Source organism: Pinus tabuliformis, chromosome 3_2 (genome assembly GCF_031772625.1).
Source record: "Pinus tabuliformis cultivar Carrire ecotype Pingquan chromosome 3_2, CPIR1, whole genome shotgun sequence".
NCBI classification, from domain to species: domain Eukaryota; kingdom Viridiplantae; phylum Streptophyta; class Pinopsida; order Pinales; family Pinaceae; genus Pinus; species Pinus tabuliformis.
This window is the reverse complement of record NC_142302.1, coordinates 969,369,750-969,391,322: the sequence shown is the minus strand read 5'-3', so window position 1 is coordinate 969,391,322 and position 21,573 is coordinate 969,369,750. Positions and strand designations below refer to the sequence as shown.

General features: G+C 40.6%; 1 protein-coding gene across 1 annotated transcript; it reads left to right on the top strand.

Annotated features, from left to right (window-relative positions):
* The first annotated feature begins 635 nt into the window (after positions 1-635).
* Positions 636-6,175, top strand: LOC149183860 (uncharacterized). The gene is made up of 3 exons (XM_089415116.1): positions 636-858; positions 1,078-1,821; positions 2,337-6,175. The coding sequence occupies exons 1-3, from the start codon at positions 636-638 to the stop codon at positions 6,173-6,175; spliced, it is 4,806 nt and encodes a 1,601-aa protein (XP_089271242.1).
* The last annotated feature ends 15,398 nt before the right edge of the window (positions 6,176-21,573 follow it).

Genomic DNA, 21,573 nt, shown 5'->3' with positions numbered 1-21,573 from the left:
CAATTACTCAGAACCATAATAACACAAGCTATGACTCGAGAAACCCTTTCAGGAGAAAATCTAGTTGGAAGGTGATGCTATTTTTCTCTCTTATTCTCTAAATGAAAATGGGTGCAAGTACAAAGAAGTGAGACCTGTGCTTGCGGGTTGCTACAATGCACAAACCTTCTCTATTTTCTCTCTCCCTATTCACTTCCGACTACTAAGCTCATTTATGGAACAAAATGCACTTGTATAGAATGTAACCCTTTTTCCTCCTAGTAAGACAACTTCATAGCTTACTAGTGGTTAAGTTTGACTCAAACTCTTAACTAGAGGAACAATATTGGTTTTTCTAGAGTTTTCTTCATTATGATCATGTGGCTAGCCTCTTTCCATGAAAATGGGGATTGACATGGTATCCTCTAAAATCATGGTAGTCAAATAAGGAAGGTCAAATTTTGAGTGGCATAAATTTTGCATACAAACTTTGATTAGGGTGATTCTTACGCTATTGGAAATGTATTTGTGTGTAGAATAATGTTAGAGGGTGCTATGGTTAACAAACAATGTTTTACCATAGTAACAAAGAGTGCAAAGTTTTTGCGCGCGCTCTGTTATGCGCTCTGCTAGGTCTGCGTTCAGCTGCCGCCGCCATGGCTGCTCTAGGGGGTGCGGAGCCCTCTCCCACCCCTCCGCTTTCTCCAGCAGAAGCCTTCAAGAACATACTATCGCAGAGAGGAAAAAAACGAATGCATCCTGAAGTCCCGAAGTTTGTCAAAAAACTAGAAGAAATCCCAGAAATTGCTCTGCCAGAAGACCAAACAATCAAAATCGCCCTTGCCTTGGCTGACAGAGGTTTAGTAGGGCAGTTTATGGGTCGGTGGCCAACAACAAAATCGACTGATGAATGGGTGCAACGAAACTGGAGACCCCTGCTTCCAAACAATGTGATCAGCTACGTGGTTGGAAGGGGCTTTTTCATCTTCGAATTTACTACCAAGGAAGACCGAGATCTGGTGTTCAGAAATGGCCCATACTTCATGGGAAACCAAGGTCTATTTCTGAATAAATGGACACCCGACTTTGACCCCTCAGTCGATGTCCCAAAGGAGGTCCCTGTTTGGGTTCATCTCCCCAATCTGCCAATACACTGCTGGAGCTATCAAGCACTGCAAAAGATAGGAAATGGACTGGGCAGATTCATCGACAAAGCTGATAACAAGGGCCAATACACCTGCGCCAGAATATGCGTGGAAGTTGATCTAGAAGCTGGACTATCGGAAGCCATCAAGCTGTCAGTGGGAGATTGGCACCACTTCCAGAAGCTGGACTACGAGCAACTTCCATTTAAATGCAGAATCTGCCATGAACACGGCCATTTTCAACGAAACTGCCCCAAAGCACCATCAGGGGACAAAGAGGAAGAAGAAGGATGGAAGGAAATAAAAAAGGGAAAGGTAGTCTCAAATCCAAACGAGAAGAAGCAGACAGGACCAAAGGGGAATCCCCAGCCCAATGACAAGACCAAACCAGTCTCAAACGAAGGCCCATCCACAGCTGAAAAGGGGGAGGCCTCAGAGAAAAATGAAGAAACTGAAGGTCAGCCGAAGAAAAGGAAAGATTCCAAAGAAGAAGCAAATGCTCAACTAGCCAAGGCAGATCAAGGGGAAAAAGCAGGCAACGACGAGCACATTAGCCTTGCCTCTGACTCAGGAGAAGAATCAGAAGAAAGAGAAACCGAATCAGACAGCTCACAAATCTCCCCTATCAAATCGACCAGGGGCCGAAAATCCAAGAAGAAACAGAGAGAGGAGAAAACCTACATGGATGTTCTCCAAGGTTCCCAGAAAACTCTCAAGGGAATGATGAATACCAGATCCGGGCACAAGAATAACAAGGCTCCAAAAGGAGCCACTCCCCCCCACTCCAGTAAATAATGAAATACGTCTCCTGGAATTGCAGAGGATTAGGTAGCAGGCTGAAAGAAGAGGCCCTGAAAGACATTGTAAGGTTGCATATGCCTGAAATCTTTCTCATCCAGGAGACAAAGATGGAGGACACTCTTCTCCTCCAAACCAGCAAAACATTTTGGCGCAAAGGCCCTGGTAGAGCTGTCAGTGCTAGAGGTGCCTCTGGTGGGATCGCCTCCTTCTGGGACAGCTCCAAATACGACTTGATTCAAGAAGAAAGTTGCCAGCACTGGATTTTCACTCAGCTCCTTCACAAAGACTCTGGTCAACAAGTAAGTATATTTAACCTGTATGCTCCGGTCTTACCATCGGAGAAAAAAATTTGCTGGGACTCGCTCCAGTCCTTTCTTGTTTTGCACAATCCAGAAAATATCATTATTGCAGGGGATCTGAACGTAACTCTAGCTGCTGAAGAGAAAAAAGGTGGATCGCCTGTAAGGGACCCTGCCAGAGAATGGGTAGAAGACATCATGATCGGCTGGGATTTGGAGGACATCAAACCTTCAGCTGGGAAATACACTTGGTCTAATAAAAGATTAGGCCCCAACCATATAGCTGCTCACTTGGACAGATTCCTTGTCCAAACCTCCTTCCTTACTAGCGGGCTAATGGCATCATCCAAAATTCTGCCCAACTGCACCTCCGATCATAAACCCATAAGTCTCGAGCTCTCCATGGATGGTTTTCTTGGGCCCATTCCATTTAGATTTAGTCCATTATGGATTCAGCAAGAGGGGTTCAATGAGGTGGTTGCTGAAGTCTGGAACCGGAAAATTCAGGGATCCCCTTTCTTCGTGTGGGAAGAAAAGTTGCGGGCTCTTAAGAGAAGGCTCAAGGAGTGGGCTAAAGCTTTGAAAACACCTGCTGCCAAGAGAAAAGAGTCTATAGAAAACCTTGCTGCCCTCCAATCTTCCATGGAGAATTCAGTTATTACCCAAAGTCTGCTCCAAGAAGAAGTTGAGTTGCAAAAAGCCCTTCATAAAGCTAGTAGGGACGAAGAGGAGTATTGGAGACAAAAATCTAGAAATTTATGGTTACAGGCCGGCGACAAAAATACTAGTTTTTTCCACAAACATGCCGAAGCTCGAAAGCAATTCAAAAATGTTTCAGAAATCCGATTCCAAGATACAATGGTTAATGATTTTGAAGGCATCAAGAGAGCAACATTTTCCTTTTTTAAAGATCTCTATTCAGCTCCTGATGACCAGCCTATAGATCCTCAAGCATATCCGTATAATCTAATCCCCTCCTGTGTACATGACCCTGTCAATAATATGCTGACTGCCCCGATCAGCATGGACGAGCTCAAGAAAGCCTTGGATTGCATGGAACCGGATAAAGTGCCAGGGCCTGATGGGTTCACTGCTAGGTTCTTTCAGTCTTGCTGGTCAATTATCAACAAAGACCTTCTGAGAATGGTAAGGAAGTCCCAATTATGCGCAAAGATAGGAGGTAGCACCAATTCAGCCTTCCTGGCATTGCTTCCGAAAGAAAAAGGAGCTTCAGATTTCAGTAGATTTCGTCCCATTTCGTTGTGCAATACTAGCTATAAACTGATTACCAAAATAATATCCATTCGCCTCAAGAATATTTTGCCGGACATCATACCGGAGAACCAAGGAGGCTTCATCAAAGGGAGAAAGATACTGGATAATATTGTGCTAGTTCAAGAGGCAGTTCATTCAAGTGGCCAGAGAAAAGAGAAAGGAATGGTAATAAAAATCGATTTGGCTAATGCCTTTGATAGGGTGAGGCATGACTTCCTGTTTGCTGTTATGACAAAAATGGGCTTCTCAACAAACTTCACAAATTGGGTGAAAGCCTGCATTGCCTCTCCTTGGATTGCACCGTTGGTAAATGGAAGATCGACTGAATTTTTTACAGCCTCCAGGGGATTAAGACAAGGCTGTCCGCTGTCCCCACTTCTCTATGCTATACAAGCCTCTGTGCTTAGTTTCCAGCTCGACTTCTGTCAGCAAATCCAAACTCTTCCAGGCCTTAGAATGGTGCAAAATGTCAAAGAAATAAACCATGCCCAATTTGCCGACGACACACTGCTTCTAGGTGGAGCGAGCATTAATTCGGCCAGTTCTTTCAAAAAGGAACTGGACATCTATAAGGAAGCATCCGGCAGCAAGATTAACTATTCAAAAAGTACAATCTATGGCTGGAATTGCTCAGCTAAAAATCTTGCTGACATAGCTAGGCTACTTGAAATGAAAATCTGTCAAGACTGGGAATCATTCAAATATCTTGGGATCCCAATTTTCAGATCCATCCCTAAAGTTTCCCATTGGATGCCCCTTTTGGACAAGCTTAAGCTCAGAATACATGCCTGGGGAGCCTCCTGGCTGAACACTGCTGGGAAAATTATCCTTATAAAATCTGTCTTAACAAGCATGCCTCTTTTTCAGCACTCCATTCTCCTTGCCCCCAAAACCTTTCTCAGTAAAATGGATGGTATGCTGAGGAGATTCCTGTGGGAAGGGGGGAAAAACAATGAAAGAAGGCTTCATTTAGTAAATTGGGATACCATTAAGAGACCATTCATAGAAGGAGGTCTGCAAATGAGAGATTTGGCTGCTCAAAATCTCGCTCTAGGCTCAAAAATTTTGTGGAATATTGTGGCTGGGAAAATAAGCTGGAGCAAGAAAGTACTGTGGAAGAAATACTTTCAAGGTCAACGTTTGAGATGTCTGGACCTTCCTCCAAAAAACTCCAAAGGTTCCCCAATATCCAAGCTTTGTATTGCGGCTCTGGACAACTTCAGCCCCAACCTCTACTGGATCCCAGGTAATGGGAAAAAAATAAGAATCTGGAAAGATCAGATTCTTGGAGACCAGCCACTACATCATATAAAAGACCTGGCAAATATTAAACTATGGCTGCATTCCAACAATAAGGAAACACTTTGGGACATATCCAACTGGACGGAGGATGCTAACAGAAGATGGGACAGCTGGAATCTTGGAGAGGTACCACACCATTTGCAATCTGAAGTTTCTTTACTTTTAGACAAACTGCAAGGAAAATCCCCATTATCAGCAACAGCCAAGGACAAAAGAGGGTGGGGCTCCCATACTGGTTCCTTCTCGGTTGCTGAAGGATACAAAAGTTTAATTGCTGTCCCGAATGTTCCTCCAGACCCAACACAATGGAAATTCATATGGAGCTTTCCTTCTCTCCCAAAAATAGACTTCTTCTGCTGGACGCTCGCTCATAACAGTATTCTCACAGGAGACAACCTGAGAAAATGGGGAATGGAAGGGCCTTCCAGATGCCCATTATGTATATTAGAGGAAGAAACAGATGATCACCTGTTGTTGCTGTGCCCCTTTGCCAAGGCAGTCTGGAAGGGGGTTCTGAGTTCAAGGGCGGACAAGATTGAGCTACCAAGAAATGTGCCAACCCTGCTTCACGAGTGGGCCAAGCTATCATCATTCTGCCTCAATAAAAAAAACCTTCTTAAGACTGCTTGGATGTGGACCCCTAAATACATCTGCTGGAAGTTATGGCTGGAAAGGAATAACAGAATTTTTAGAGGAGAAATCTGCACTTCAAACAACGTTATATCCAAAATTAAAGCTATCTTGGGAGAGACATTGGAAGCTAAGCCAGCCTTAAGGAATGAAGCAAAGCTGGACAATGAGGAGGAGCTGTGGCTGAAAGATATTGTTCCGAATAATCAATCCATCCCTTCTTCTCCAGCCACTTGCCATGCTATGTGGGAAATTCGCCTGGAAGAACAGGAATTTCTAAAGTGGAGATCGGCACTAGATGACCATTGTCTATTCTTCGACGGGGCCTCTAAAGGCAATCCAGGAGCTGCGGGTGGAGGTGGAGTTCTGCTGAATCCTGATGGTTCTACTTTACTTAGGTATCATTGGGGTCTGGGAATCGAATCAAACAATAGAGCTGAGGCTCTAGCTTTGTGGCAGGGGCTGACTCTGGCTCTTAAACGGAATATTCAATCACTGACGGTCTTCGGAGACTCTATGCTCATCATTCAAGCAATGAACTCTTCCTCGAATCCGTTGCAGATCCACTTAGGCCGAATTCTCAAGAAAATTAGACCCATGCTGGCTAAGTTTCGGAAAATCTCCTTTTTCCATATAATGAGGCAGCTAAATTCTCAAGTTGATTCGGAAGCCAATCTTGGCTCAGCTAGAAGCCAAAGAACCCTCTCAGTCAACTTTGAGGAATCCCTCTGCATAATCCCTTAATAGGCTTAACCAGGAAATCTGTTATTTAAGATGTATTGGGGATCAGCTACTGAACCAACTATCTCGGATACCCTTCAGGCTTTAGCTGTTCTTCCAGGAATCAGTTACACCAAGCTCCAAGGGCAGGCAACCAAGAAAAGTTAGGTGCATTAGATTCTCTGTTTCTGGCTGGCCCTATACACTCTGTTCCAAACAGGATCCGACTTGAGCATTGTGGGTTTGATTGGATGATTGCACTGTTCAGGTGTGCTCCAGGTAGAAATAAAAGAGTTTTCACTGGTTCCCCAATCACATTTCTGAAGAAAACCAAGAAGGGCAGCAATAAGTCTGGACCTTTTTCCGTCTTTTAACTCTTAAGCTTGTTGAGACTGGTAGCAGCATAACCCTTTCTAGGCTTTTCGATTAACTGCAGAAAGATGATCTTGTGTCAGGCTACTCCTTTTCCATCGGTTCCATCGACTCGCCTCCTACAAAGGGAAATATGAAATTAGCATTAGCGCAAAACAGGGTATCAATTTACAGACTTACAGTCCATCAGCCGCGCAGACAAGCAAGTCAGTTGCTTGTAGTAATTCTCTCTGTCATTTAAAAAATGAATGCTCCAACTTAGTGATCAATGCCCATACAACGTTCAATATCTCTCTGCATTTACATCCACTGCAGGAACTTTAGTGGAGGATAGGTTGAGATTGAAGATCAGAGATGGAAGACGCCATTTCAAAGCTCAGATCTGGAATGTCCCACTGGAGATAGAGGACGTCATTTCATTTTCCAGGTTGAAGCAAGTTAATCTCAGAACTCTTCCAGAGGCAACAGGTAACAACCAAGGATTGTATGGACAAAATATTCGTTAATGAAGTTCAGATCCTATAGGCAGAGACTTTGCGAACCTTCCCCACAAAAGGCGACTCTGTGACAAAGAATGCCCATGGACTCACTGTGTAACAAGAACTCAGAGAGAAAAGAAAATTGAGGAATTTATTCCATTGTAAAAAGCATGCGGTAGTTGTTTTGCCGCCCTTCAAAAAACTAACCGTTAAAGTCAAAAAAAAAAAACAGAGAATGTTTTACCGTCCAAAAAATGCCATTTGATGCCTCAAACTAGTTCCAAAAAGTTTCAGATTCCAATTCACCAAATGGGGACCTGCTGGTAAAAATGGTCCCGTGAGTTGATTCCTCCATTTTTTTTCCTCCTTCAAAACATCAAGAGGGATGAAAAATAATATAATGATCCATTTTGGATCATATCTCCCCATTTTGAGAGGCTTTTGATCCCTAAAGGATTCTACTGAATCCACCATCTTCTCTCAAATGTACCATTTAGGCTTATTTGGACGTGTTCTTTTTAACCCAATTTTCTAAAGGTCATGCTGCCTTTGTCTTGTAGTTTTGGACCTCTTCTGCAAAATTGTATCCTTTGTCAAATCTACCTAAGCATTTGGAGCTAAATCCTCTATAAAGGGTAGGCCTTGTTCTTCTTTTTTATCAAGCATAGAAGGTTCATAGAGTTTCAAATTGTCTACATTCACCAATAATTAAATGCACATGTATGGGAGTAGACTAAGTCTATAGGAGTCATTTTCCACCACCTCTAATATCTCAAAGGGACTTATTGCATAGGCTGTAGCCACTCCTTATTCAATTGTAACCATACTTTATCTGCCACTTTGATGGAATTCTTTGTTCTATGGTGATTATGCCTAGCCTCGTGTTTTTTATTTTATTTTATTTGTCTGTGACTTCTGTTGTGTCTCATGTACCTGTAGATGGATTAATCTAATATTTTAAACATTTTTTTCTATTCTTAAGGCATCCCCTGTAAGATCCTCCCGTACTCCTCCTTGCTTACCATATGCAATATCCAAAGGTGAAGGTGGAAAACATCCAGAGCAAGTTTCAAATGGGGACTTACCAGTACAAGTGTGGACCACTATGTTATAAGAGTGTTTTATATATACCATATTTTCATCCCAAGTCTTCAGATGCTTCTGATTGTATCCCCTCAAAAGCTGCACCAAAGTCCAGTTGAGTACTTGTGTTTTTCCATCTACCCATGGTTGCAATGTTGTAAACCTCTTCAACTTTGTGTCCTGTCCCACAATGTAGTTCAAATGCACTAAGAAATCTTGTGCCCCTCTCTGAAATGATGCTCCTTGGTATCGTAAAGTGTACCCAGACTTGTCCAAAGAAAAAGTTTACTACTTCTTCCTTGCTAATGGTCTTTTGACAGGGCATTAGAACAAACATCTTACTAAACTTGTCAACTGGCACACACATGTAGTCATGTCCCTTATTGGTTGTTGATAAAATCCCCTCAAAGTCCATGAAAATGTTTTCCCAAGGACGAGTGGGTATAGTTAAGGGACGATATAGATCTCATTTCCTATTATTAGGCTTCTTGGTACAACAAAACATGCACCCTCTTATGAACCTAGATACCTCTTCTTGTATTCTGGGCCAATACGTATACCTATGCAAGTTGGCCACTGTTTCCCTGCACCAAAGCGCCTTGCAACCTTGGAGGTGTGAACCCCTTTCATCAACTGTAGTTGCTAACCTTTAGGGTCACATACGTTATCTAATCTATAGAGTAACTCGTTGTTGAGATGATATTCAACTATGCTATCACCATCATGTACATGACTCTGGCCCTGCAACTGCTGAAACACCTCCTTGAAGTCCTCATCTTCTATGTACAACCCTCTATATGCATCATGGGTGAATTTCTTCATGTGTATAAGATTTATTAAAGATGTCATCTTTGATGTTGGTGGCCTTGAAAGAATGTCGTCAACTTCTTTGTGCTTCCCTTCTTGTACTTGATCACCAAATTAAACTACTATAGGAACCCCATCCACTTGTAATGCCTAATTTGTTGTAGTTTACTTTGGGTTTGCAGGTATTGTAGTGGTTGGTGATCAGTGTGGAGTACTATTTTCTTTCCCATCAAGTAGTGTTTCCACTTCTTCACAATTTGCACTAGGACATTGTAGAAATTCCCACTGTAGATCACCTGATAATGCAATATACTAAAGCAAAATACTAGATCTACGTCTACAATCAAACTTTGCGGAAGCTTAATCGATTATGAGCAAGATCAAATAGAACACATATAACAGATGAAGAAGAAATCATACACATGAAACACAGAAGAATACTCTGGGGAAAGCCTCAGCTAAAAACCCTGCTATCTGTATTATCATACAAGTGGAAATATGTCCGGATTACACAAAGATTTAGCTCACAAGCTATCTAGCTCTCAGTACAATCCCTCTATTGCTCATAGATAGTCAAAGGCTTCTCACAAACCTTCTCCTCTACCCTCCAAGCCTCATATTTCCTTGTACAGTTTCTCCTGGGGTCCAATGCTGCCACCTGTGTGAATTCATCTCTCACACTGCTCACTAAACTCAGAAGTAACTGCGTAATCCTGAAGAAGATAATTCCTTCTGCATGGATGATTTTCCTATATAGGAAAAATCCTCCAACTGATAGTACACTGTCCCATCATCTGATCTCAACTGGGTCTCTCACTGAACTGACATGCATGAGTTATTTATGAGAGAATATTTAGTTATTTGAAGTGCAACAGTTACATGCATGCATGCGATAACTAATTGAACTCACAATTAATTCCACAAACTGTTGGAACTAATCTAACTGGACTTAACTCAGATAACTGAGCTAACTAATTACAAATCAAAGTACAACTCATCCTGATCTTCTTTAATCAAGGGATAACTTCCTCAATCAATGGAGAAACTGTTGCATCTCTTCACATAGACTTCATGTTTGATTTCCTACAACTAATTAACTCAAGATGAATTAATTAATTATTTTACAAACAACTGCTAAGATCAAATTCGAATTTTACTTCTCAATTTTAGTTCAAGGACTAACTAAAATTGGAATCTATTCTGAAATGCTATTTATAGCAATGCTATTTTTAGCACTTCCATTTTTCATTCCTTGTTTCTATGTCCAACACTGGTACCTGAAATGCTATTTATAACATTTCTTGTTGCCATTTTCAACACTCCCTCTCAATAAGAAAGGCATTCAACTCAAACCCGATCTTGAACCTTTGGAATGTTCTACATGCAACACTTCTCCCAAGTGTTGTTGCTCTAGCAACTCTAGAAACAAAAAATCTCCCAACTGACCTCTTTGTTGGGCTAGAAACACCCTCTGATGCTGAAGCTCCCTCTGCTGCTGACAAGTGCTCCCTCTGTGACCTTTGAGCTGCTACAACACTCCATGCATCTCGCACCATTGCACACCTCTCTGTGCCATCCTGCACTGGTGCAACACTCCTGTGCCTCTCGCATTGTTGCAGCCTGCTAGCTTTGCACTGTCTTGGGATTCCTGCACTGTAGCTCTCTCTGCTGCTCCATCCGCATCTGCCTCTACCCACTCAGCTAGTCCTGCTACTCCTCGTCGGGGCTCCCGTAGCAAGGTCTAATCAAAGAGGTTGGGTACCTCAATGATCCTGCCCCTATTCCAGCCTTCTTGGGACTGTCACTCCACATCGCCCCACCTCCTACCTGGAGGTATGGATGCATGTGCTCCCTCTTCCCACTTGGCTTGAAATTTCCCCCTACTGGAGGTCTCTACATGAGTGGATGCCTCCACTCGATCTCCTCTCGACTTCTCTAGTTGTGGCTGCTCCACAACCCCCTGAAGCTGCTTCACCAATTGTGGCTCCTCCAAAATTGTCTGAGACTTCTTCTGGAATTGCATGTTGAGAGGTAATGTACTCTCCCTTTCAACCACCAAGTCTCCAACAGTTGCCTTGCTCCTTAAGGCTTTGCATGCATCTTGAACCTCAAGAGCATACATGTTCTTGACTCGCGAACCAATCTGCTTCACTTGTTTTGTGGTGACATGTCTAAGGAAAACCTTTCCCTTACTGAAGACTACATCATAGCCTTTGTCTTCCAGCATTGCGATCAATACCAAGTTTTTCTTCAGTCCTGGCACATACTTCACATCAGTCAAGGTAATGCGAGCTCCATGCTCCCTCTGAAAAACAACTGTGCCTACTCCTGAGACACTATACTTTTCATCATTACCCATCGCTATGAGTATCTGGAGATCTTTCTCCTCCAAGGTACTGAACAAACTCTTATCACTGGTCATGTGGAATGAAGCTCCACTGTCAAGAAACCAACCACATCCCACCATGGATGAAACCATGCATGCGAAGAGGGTGAAATCCAACTCGAACTGTGAGGCCAATGCCTCACCTTTAGATCCTTCCTTGGATCCCATCTTGGATTTCTTCAATGGACAATTTGTTGCAAAATGGCCCACCTCATGACAATGAAAGCATTTCAATTTCGATTTGTCAAACTTCTTCCCACCATGGGAAGAACTCAATTTGGGATGGAAAACCTTCTCCTTCCCTTTCTTTGCCTTAGTCGCTAAGGCTATATTTTCCTCATCATCTTGCTTTGATGAGGATCCATCTCTGGTGCTTCTTCTTATCTCATCCTGCATCAGATCCGACCAAATCGTTCCCAATCTGGCAGTTTCTCTCTTCCATTTACTGAGTCTTGGTAGTTATGCCAGCTCTTAGGAAGACCAAGGAGAGCAAGACTCACCATGTCATCGTCGACTATCGTGATCCCTACACTTCCAAGCTCATCCCTGTAGGTGGTGAGCTTGTTCAGATATGTAGAGATCGTGTCGCCCTTTTCACACTTTATTTTCCGAAGCTTGTCTTTCAGTGCTAGCTTCCTCTGATCGCTACTGTTTTGATATAGATCTTTCAATGTTTTCCACATCGGAAAATGTGTCTCCTTCCCATGGAGACTCGAGACTATGTGGTCTCGAACTCCCTCTAGAAGGATTCTCCTTGCTCTAGCCACACATTTCTTCCATTCCGCCAACTCTGTAGCATTAGCCGCTGCCGGCTTGGGGACTTCTTGATCAATGAAGTCCTTTAGACCGTTATCCTCTAATACTGCTTCCATGCGATCCTTCCAGGCTATATAATTCGAGCTGCCATCAAGGGCATACTCGAGTCTTAAACCGTTGAACGCCATTGGTGAAATTGAGATGTGATAAGAACTCGATTTCTATATTCAGGAACCTAAAACTTCAAACTTCTCCCTTCTTGTATACTGTTCTTCGCTTTGATCACCTTTGCTCCAATACCATGTAGAAATTCCCACTGTAGATCACCTGATAATGCAATATACTAAAGCAAAATACTAGATCTACTTCTACAATCAAACTTTGCGGAAGCTTAATCGATTATGAGCAAGATCTAATAGAACACATATAACAGATGAAGAAGAAATCATACATATGAAACACAAAAGAATACTCTGGGGAAAGCCTCAGTTAAAACTCCAGTCTCTGTATTATCATACAAGTGGAAATTTGTCTGGATTACACAAAGCTTTAGCTCACAAGCTATCCAGCTCTCAGTACAATCCCTCTGCTGCTCGTAGACAGTCAAAGGCTTCTCACAAACCTTCTCCTCTGCCCTCCAAGCCTCCTATTTCCTTGCGCAGTTTCTCCTGGGGTCCAGCTGCCACCTGTGTGAATTCACCTCTCACACTGCTCACTAAACTCAGAAGTAACTGTGCAATCCTGAAGGAGATAATTCCTTCTGCATGGATGAGTTTCCTATCTAGGAAAAATCCTCCAACTGATAGTACACTGTCCCATCATCTGATCTCAACTGGGTCTCTCACTGAACTGACATGCATGAGTTATTTATGAGAGAATATTTAGTTATCTGAAGTGCAGTAGTTACATGCATGCATGCATTAACTAACTGAACTCACAATTAATTCCACAAATTGTTGGAACTAATCTAATTGGACTTAACTCAAATAACTAAGCTAACTAATTACAACTCAAAGTACAACTCATCCTGATCTCCTTCAATCAAGGGATAACTTCCTCAATCAATGGAGAAACTATTGCACGTCTTCACATACACTTCATGTTTGATTTCCTACAACTAATTAACTCAAGATGAATTAATTAATTATTTTACAAACAGCTACTAAGATCAAATTCGAATTTTACTTCTCAATTTTAGTTCAGGGACTAACTAAAATTGGAATCTATCCCGAAATGCTATTTATAACAATGCTATTTTTAGCACTTCCATTTTTCATTAATTGTTGCTATGTCCAACACTGGTACTTGAAATGCTATTTATAGCATTTCTTGTTGCCATTTTTAATAGGCATAGAGCTCCTTGTCATAGGTAGGGTAGTTAAAAACCACCCCATGAAATACTTCAAAATGGTGGAATACGAGCCTTCCTCCCTACGTCAATGACACCCCCATAACATATCCACTCACATCTGTCTCCACTTCAAAGAGATGTTGCAAGTTCAGTAATGCTAGAACCAATGCTCAACTAATCTTCTTCTTTAACTCCTCAAAGGCCCTCTATTGATTGTTGAGAGTGCTGGATACTGCCAACATACAAGGGGTCTCGCCAATGTAAAATCCCAATTAGACCTCATACGATTTGGAGTAGGAGCCCCATCTAGAGTATCAAACCTACAATCATAACTCAAGGTTTTCCTTGGCTACAATGAATAACATAAGAGAGTATGCACATAAACTTTGAAATTAGCAAGCAAGTTGATGTTGTGAAACACCAATTGCAATTTGTAAAAGGAGGCCTTCACGAGAGGGGAGACAAAAGTGAGTCTCTAGAAGGAAAGTAATAGTACTATCCTAAGAGAGACACATGAGAGCAAGGAAATATTGGTTAGTTATATAGTGAAATAATTCACATAGACATAACGATCATTAAACCAAATACAATACACATCCAACAAGATAAGCACCGAAGCAAATGAAGTAGGTTAATTTATTTAGTACATTTGAACATAACATATACTGCAAATATCCAAAGAACAATCTTACAATATTCATGATACATGCATGAAAGTGCATTGGCTCAACATGCTTCTAATTATCAAGTGAAAGATCCGAGTACACAGTTACAATGGTGATACACTAGCTCCAGTAGTGGAACGTTAAGTCACTTCTTGCTTCTCCAAGAAATGATCTTCTCTTCTATGCCAAGCTAGAGAAGCCAAAGCTAGATTTCCAAATTCCAAGACTCCAAAAGCCCTTTGCTTGAGTTATGAGGGTATACTTGTAACAAGAGGAATGGACATTCATATCCCCATGACTCTTGAGCTACCCTCATGACTCTTGGACTCCTAAGTGACCTTTGAACTTCTATAAGACTCTTTGGTCCACATGTGACTCTTGGACTTCCACACATTTAAATTTTGTCATTTTCTTGAAATACATAATTACATTCCACATCGTGTGGCAAGATACATTGACATTGTGATGACACTTTTACAAGCCATGACTTGGAAATGATGACATGGAACTTCATGATGATGTGGCAAAGCTAGAACCTTCCAAGGAAACATGAGATGCGATCATTCTACCATGGTCCAAGATCTCTTCATGTCTTCATGATGGTTCTTCTTTTCTGGAAGTGCTTTGTTTCTTCTCCTTGACATATTCCTTGAACATTAACTTGCCTTGTTGAGGAGGTACACCTGCCAATGAATTTCACTCATGACAAGGAAAAACCAGTCCTAGAATAATCTATCCTCTCCTTACTTTTCTCGCGGAAGACAGTTCTTGTGTTGGGTATGTGAAGGAGCCCATAGAGAGGCTTTTTGAGATAGCGCAGTTGAGCGCAGTAGTGGCTGGGAAAGGCACCACTACTCCATGCGCTATGAGGATGAGCTCTTTAGTGTCCAACACGGTGAGCAAGTGCAAGAGGCAAGGATGATGAGCTTGTTGACTGAAACTTTGCAGTGTGTAGGGCTCAAGGGAGAGGAAGGTAGTGATAGTGCAGTTGAGCTTCATGTGACTTAGGGAAGGCCTAACTGTGCACTAGAACTATGACATGCGCTATGGAGGTAGGGCAGGACTCAATGACTACATAGTGAGGGAGTCTAGTGGACTAGGGTTGATAGCTCGCTGACTAAAACTGCAACATGCGCAGTGACTAAGAGGAAAGATTAAGGAAGTGTAGTTTTCTTTAACAATGATCTAGGAGAGGCTTCAATATCCACTAGAACTATGCCATGCACAAGGATATAGCTAGAGCTCAACCTTGGTGTAGTGAGGGGTTCCAATCAGCAAGGGAGGCAATACTAGACACTAGAACTGTGACATCCATGGTGCTTGATGGCCATACTTCTATGTTAGTGCAGTTGAGGGCTGTAGTGACTCAAACATGGAATGAATATACAATAGAAATGTGCCATGTGCTCAGGGAGGCTCACTAGATAATAAGATTGCACGATGGCTGAGGCACTGCAGATGGGAGGCTCACTAGATCAAGTCACTTTGCTAGGAGGATTCTCATTGCACTGTGGAAGAAGAAGGACCTTTGCATTGTGCAGTTTTCTTTTGCAAGGGGGTGAAGGACTTCCTTGCTATCATATAGAAGTGCTCCATGTGCTATGCAAGGTAGAAATGATCAAGGTTCAACGCAGTGAGTCAGTATAAGCAACAAGGGTTAGATGACCTTGCTTTAAGGGCTCTCAATGTGCAATGATAGGAGCCGACCTTGAGAAAGAATTAGTGCACAAGTCTAGGAGGGAAAAATTTCGTTAATGAGGCTCATTGATAGTATGTGCTCATCACCTGATGTCAGGATCAATGCTAAGATTGGAGGCTTTTGTGATTCATGATTTCAATAAAACTCTTCCGGATAAATTACATCGCTAATTTAGGGTCGATGCGTTTTGAACTCCTACTAAGGTTTATCATTAGGGAAAAGATGGAGAGTGAGATCAACGGATCAAATACTTATAGTAGAGATGCAACGGTAAAATCCTAATAGTCACTAAGATAAACACTATAATAAAAAATGGTACGTTACAATGAGTCTAAAAAATAATTAAAATAAACAATTTATTATTCAATAATTAATAATCGATTGATTTATTTATTATTTTTAAATAAGGAAACATCTAGAAACAAGTACTACTATCATTATTATCTTAGTAAGATAAAAAAATTAATTTAATTTGTTAAGATATTCCGACACATAGGAAATAGTTAAGTATAACTTGGTCTAGTGTAGAGTTAGGTAAAGTGTGTTTCTTTACTATGTACTTTTTTAACTTACAATCCGATGGTCATGATATGTTCTAGACATGAAGTGATCCGACGATTCATTCTCTCCTCGGTATTACCGACACTTGATCCGTGGCTTAACACCCAATTGGTCCATGATCTCTATTTAAAGAGCATGGAGGGTCATTTGTAAGGTGTCTGTTCATGAAAGAAGCTTATGTAAATTTTATTTCTTTTATTAATAAATTACCTGAAGTGGCCGCGTTAGTTCAGGCCGTGGATTGTTTCCCTCTTTGAGGGTTTTAACCACGTCAAGAATATTGGTGTATTGATCTGTGATCTGTTTGTGAGCGGTGTCCTTTGGTGTTCTATCTGAGGAACTTACCCTGTAAATTCCTACATGGTATCAGATCTATTTAAGGGCTGCATCCGTTGGTGATCCAAATCCGAAGTCGGTACAACTGCATCTGACAGTCGTTTCCTAGATGTACTATTTCTGACCGCATTGGGGCCGATAGGACTGCTCTATTGTGTTAGGAGCATTTGTTCCAGTGAGGAACCCCTTTCGTTTCACACGAAAAGGTTTCTAATAGCCCTAACTACGTCATTTTTAAGATTTGGAGGTATACAATGTTTATTTGGAGTTTTAGTTATTTATCTCTCTGTTTTTTATTACCAGATCTATACCTTTCATTTATGCATATGATCTTTGCCCCATGACTCTGTGCGATCTGGGCAAATCAGAAACAGAAAGGAAAGATTTTTCTCATGCGTATGCTATTTTCTGCTACGCCTTAGTTGATCTCGGAAAATCAGAAACATTGAGGAAAATATTTAGTTTCTGACGAAATCTAACTTCAAGCCGTAAGGTTTTGGTTTTTTCGCATGTCCGTTTTGGGCTGTGTGGTTTTTTATTTTGTAGGCAAAAAAGTCTTTTTCAAGTAAGCACGCACTCCAAAGATTCATTGACTAAAAAAAAAAAACCCCTTCCTCTTTTCCAAAAAATACTAAGCTTTTAAACTAGCTCACTTGGTCCGAAGTTACTTTATGAGAATAGAGGTTTTGGGTTCAAGTATTTCTTTTTGTTGAGTTACTTTTTCAAAAAACACATGTAGCGTATGTTTTAAAGTTACTTTATGTAAAAATATTCTCACTCATTATAAAAAGTGAGTCACTTATAATTCTAAAGTCTCTTTATCTTCTTTTTAAGTTAAAATTTAGTGGGTAGCTCGTAAAGTACGATTGTAAAAGTGACATTCACTTATTTATAAAAGTGGGTCACATAATTTTTTTCTAAAAGTGAGCTAATTAGATTAAGTTTGGAAAAGGGGGGGCGATGAGGTTTTTTTTTTTTTAATTATAATATAACATTATCATTCACTTCTGCACATTCACGTACTTCGTTGACATCTTCAATAAATTTTCTTCAAAAAGCCATAACTTCTTTATCTGGAAGCTGTTTTCATAACCGTTTTTTTAATTGGCCTAATTTTTCGAGATCTTTCCATTAAAACACTTAGTTTCAACATTTACAGCTTCAGTTTCTGTTAAAATGGAAATTCCATGCCAAGTTATTCTTGACGACACCAACTACTTCCAATGGGTGTCCTAGATGGAGGATTTACTTAGAAGTAAAAGTATTTATAGAATAGCCTTAGGCCAAGAGTCTAAACCTAAAGATGAAGATAAGACAGTCAAATGGGAAAATAAGAAAGATCAAGAATGTGGGTTGATAGGGATGTCTATTTCTCCAGACCTTAGATTCCATATCGCAGAACTTGATACCCCTTATGAAGCAATGAAACAACTTAATAAAGTTTTTGGAATTAAAAAAGAAATTAGAGCCCATCAACTCATAAAATGAGTTGCTTAAGTTGGACTCCAATAATTTTTCTTCCATTGAAGATTTTTTGTCCAAGTTCAAGACCCTTAGACTTCTCTTGGAAGGTGTTAATGTTAAGAAAGAATATGGTAGCCTTATCTATTTCATTCTTACTAAGTTAGGACTAGCCTACTCTGTGTTTGTTTCCACCTTCCATTCTACTAGAGAAGCCTTTATTTCTCAAGGACAATCCTACAAGTCCCCCTCTTTTGATGCCTTTTGTGATTCTTAAATAAGAGAACAAGAAAAACTCTTACATCTTGGTCTTTTTAATCTTGGAAACTCTTTTAAGAAATCCTTAGCCATTCAACATCAACCAAGTTCAAAGAATCCTAAGAAGAAACATCCTAAAAAGAATGGTCCTAAACCAACCAAGGGTCCTAAGCACTTTCAGTCTCAAAATGAAAAAACAAAATGATAAGGCAAATAAAAACAAAGGGAAGAAGACTCATAGACATTGCAACTTTTGTAATAAATATGGCCACTTAGAATCCAAATGCTTTAAGAAGATGGAAGCTTTGGAAGAAGCAATGAAGAAGTATAACATCCATTTGGAGCACTCTTCAACTTCAACTTCATCTCCATGAATAGCACTTTCTGCATGTGGTTGTCAAGCATCTCAGTCTGGTTATGCACTACTGTATCTTCTTCTTCTCATTCTCATGAGTGGCTCATAGATTCTGGAGCTTCTTATCACATGGCTGAAAACAAAGCCATGTTTTCTTCTTTAAATGATTGTAACACCAAAAATATATATGTTGGTGATGATAGATCTCTTAGTGTTGTAGGGATTGAAACTATTCATCCAGAAAATGGTCAATTTAATGATGTATTATGTGTTCCAACCTTATCCTGCAACCTTCTATCTATATATTAGATAACTCATTCAGGTGAAGGTAAAATTGTTGAATTTTCACCTCACGGTGTTTTAATTAAGGACCTAAGAGATCCTAGATAGATTTTAGCTACTGGAATTGCTGATGATTCTACAAGGTTGTATAAGTTTAACAACTTTGGGTCATCAACTCGTCCCTCGGTATTTGTTGCTCATAATGATGAAGTGAGCAAACTTTGACATGAGCGATTTGGTCACTTAAACTATCGCTCCCTTCAAAATCTGTGTAAAGAAAATATGGTGATAGGTCTTCCTATGGTATCTTGTAGAGATGGTGTTTGTTCCGGATGTGTATTCAGAAAAAAATCATTGAGATAGTTTTGAAAAACATGCCTCTTGACACACCTCAACCCATTTACAACTTGTACATAGTGATTTATGTGGTCCAATTCCAGTTGTTTCATTCTCTGACTACAAGCATTTCTTAACTTTCATTGATGATTTCTCCAGACGCACTTGGGTATACTTCTTAAAACTCAAGAGTGAAGTATTCAACATGTTCTTTGCCTTTAAGGCATTTGTTGAGAAATAATCTGGACATCAAATTCTTAAGCTAAGATCTGATAATGGCGGAGAATATGTTAACAAAAAATTCATCAACTTTTGTGCTGAGCATGGAATTCAAATGCAACATACTATTCCATATACTCCACAACAAAATGGTGTAGCTGAAAGGAAGAATCGCACCCTAAAGGAAATAGCTAATTGTATGCTTCAATCTAAAGGACTTAGGCTTAATTTTTGGGCAAAAGCAATTATTTGTGCAAATTACATAGTAAATCGCACTCCTACTAAGGTTTTAAAGAATATCACTCTAGAAGAATCATGGAGCTCAATTAAACTAGATGTAAGTCACTTTCGTGTTTTTGGAAGTGAAGCATGGGCCCATATTCCAGATGAGAAACATAAAGCCTTAGAACCTAAGAGTGAAAAATGTATTTTTGCTGGATATTCTGAAGATGTCAAAGGATATAGACTTCTTTCACCTAAATAAAAAAATGTTATCATTAGAAGAGATGTAAAGTTTGCGGAAAATATATCGGCCTACGAGCCTATTTCGGAGGATGTGCCACCTCTCTCTATCCCTTCTACTTCTGAAAATATTTCTACTTCAGATGATGACAACGAGGATGACAATCCTCCCCCACCTTCTCAGGATCCTCCTTCAGCTCCTCCGCTTCCAAAATGGGTTCGTGCTACTCGGGATGTAGCAGTTTCTCTTGTAGGTGATCCTATAGATCAACGATGTACACGTTCTCAGTTCGATATAGCCTCTTCTTTACTGGCTCAAGCTTCAGCGAATTGTGATCCTCACACCTTTGTAAAAGATTCAAACCATCCAGATTGGGACGCAACTATGAATGAAGAATATCGTTCATTATTGGCAAATGATACATGGGATCTTGTTCCTCTTCCAAAGGAAAGAAAACTTGTTAGATGTAAATGGGTTTACAGAACCAATTTTGGACCAGATGGAAAAGTTGATAAACATAAAGCTCGTTTTGTTGCTAAGGGGTTTTCACAAGTTGAAGGCATTATACTGAAACTTTCTCCCCTGTTTCCAAAATGAACTCTATCCGCCTTTTTCTTCCCCTTGCTGCCTCTTTCAAATGGGAAGTCCATCAGATGGATGTTAAATCTTCCTTCTTCCATGGGGACTTGCATGAAGAAATCTATATGGAACAACCTCCTGGCTTTATACAAACAGACTCCAACTTTGTATGTCGGTTTAAGAAATCCCATTATGGTCTCAAGAAAGTCCCTCGGGCTTGGTATGCCAAAATGGATAGCTTTCTTTTAGATACTGGCTTTTCTAGGTGTCATTCTGACAATACTGTTTACACCAAGAAAGTGGGTAAGTCTCTTATCATTCTTGTTCTTTATGTTGATGATCTTATCCTTATTGGTAGTGATCCCAACCTTATAAACGATGTGAAGTCTAGCCTTGAAAAACAGTTTGAAATGACAGACTTAGGACACTTGCATTATTTTCTTGGTCTTCAAATCTTGAAATCCAAGGAAGGTATTTCCCTTTCCTAGTCCAAGTATGCCTGTGATCTTCTACGCCGCTTTTACATGGAATACTGTAAGCCATCCCCTTCTCCCTTTTAGTCCGGAGCCAAAATTTCAATCACTTGTACTTCCCCTGAAGTTGATGCTACCTTATACCGTCATCTTGTAGGAAAACTTTTGTATCTGACCCATACCCGTCTTGACCTTTCCTTTGCTGTTGGCCTTATTTCTCGGTTTATGCAAAACCCACATGAAAGTCATTGGAAAGCAGCGAAAAGAATACTTCGTTATGTTTGAGGTACAATTCAGTTTGGGATTCATTACAGTGCCGAAGCATCTCCTCTATTGGTTGGTTTCACTGATTCCGATTAGGCTGGTGACCCTGATGATCAGAAGTCTACTGTAGGTTATGTGTTCACTCTTGGTTATGGACCTATTACATGGGCTTGCAAGAAACAAAGTGCCATTTCTCTTTCTTCAGCAGAAGAAGAGTATCATGGCGCCATAGAAGCT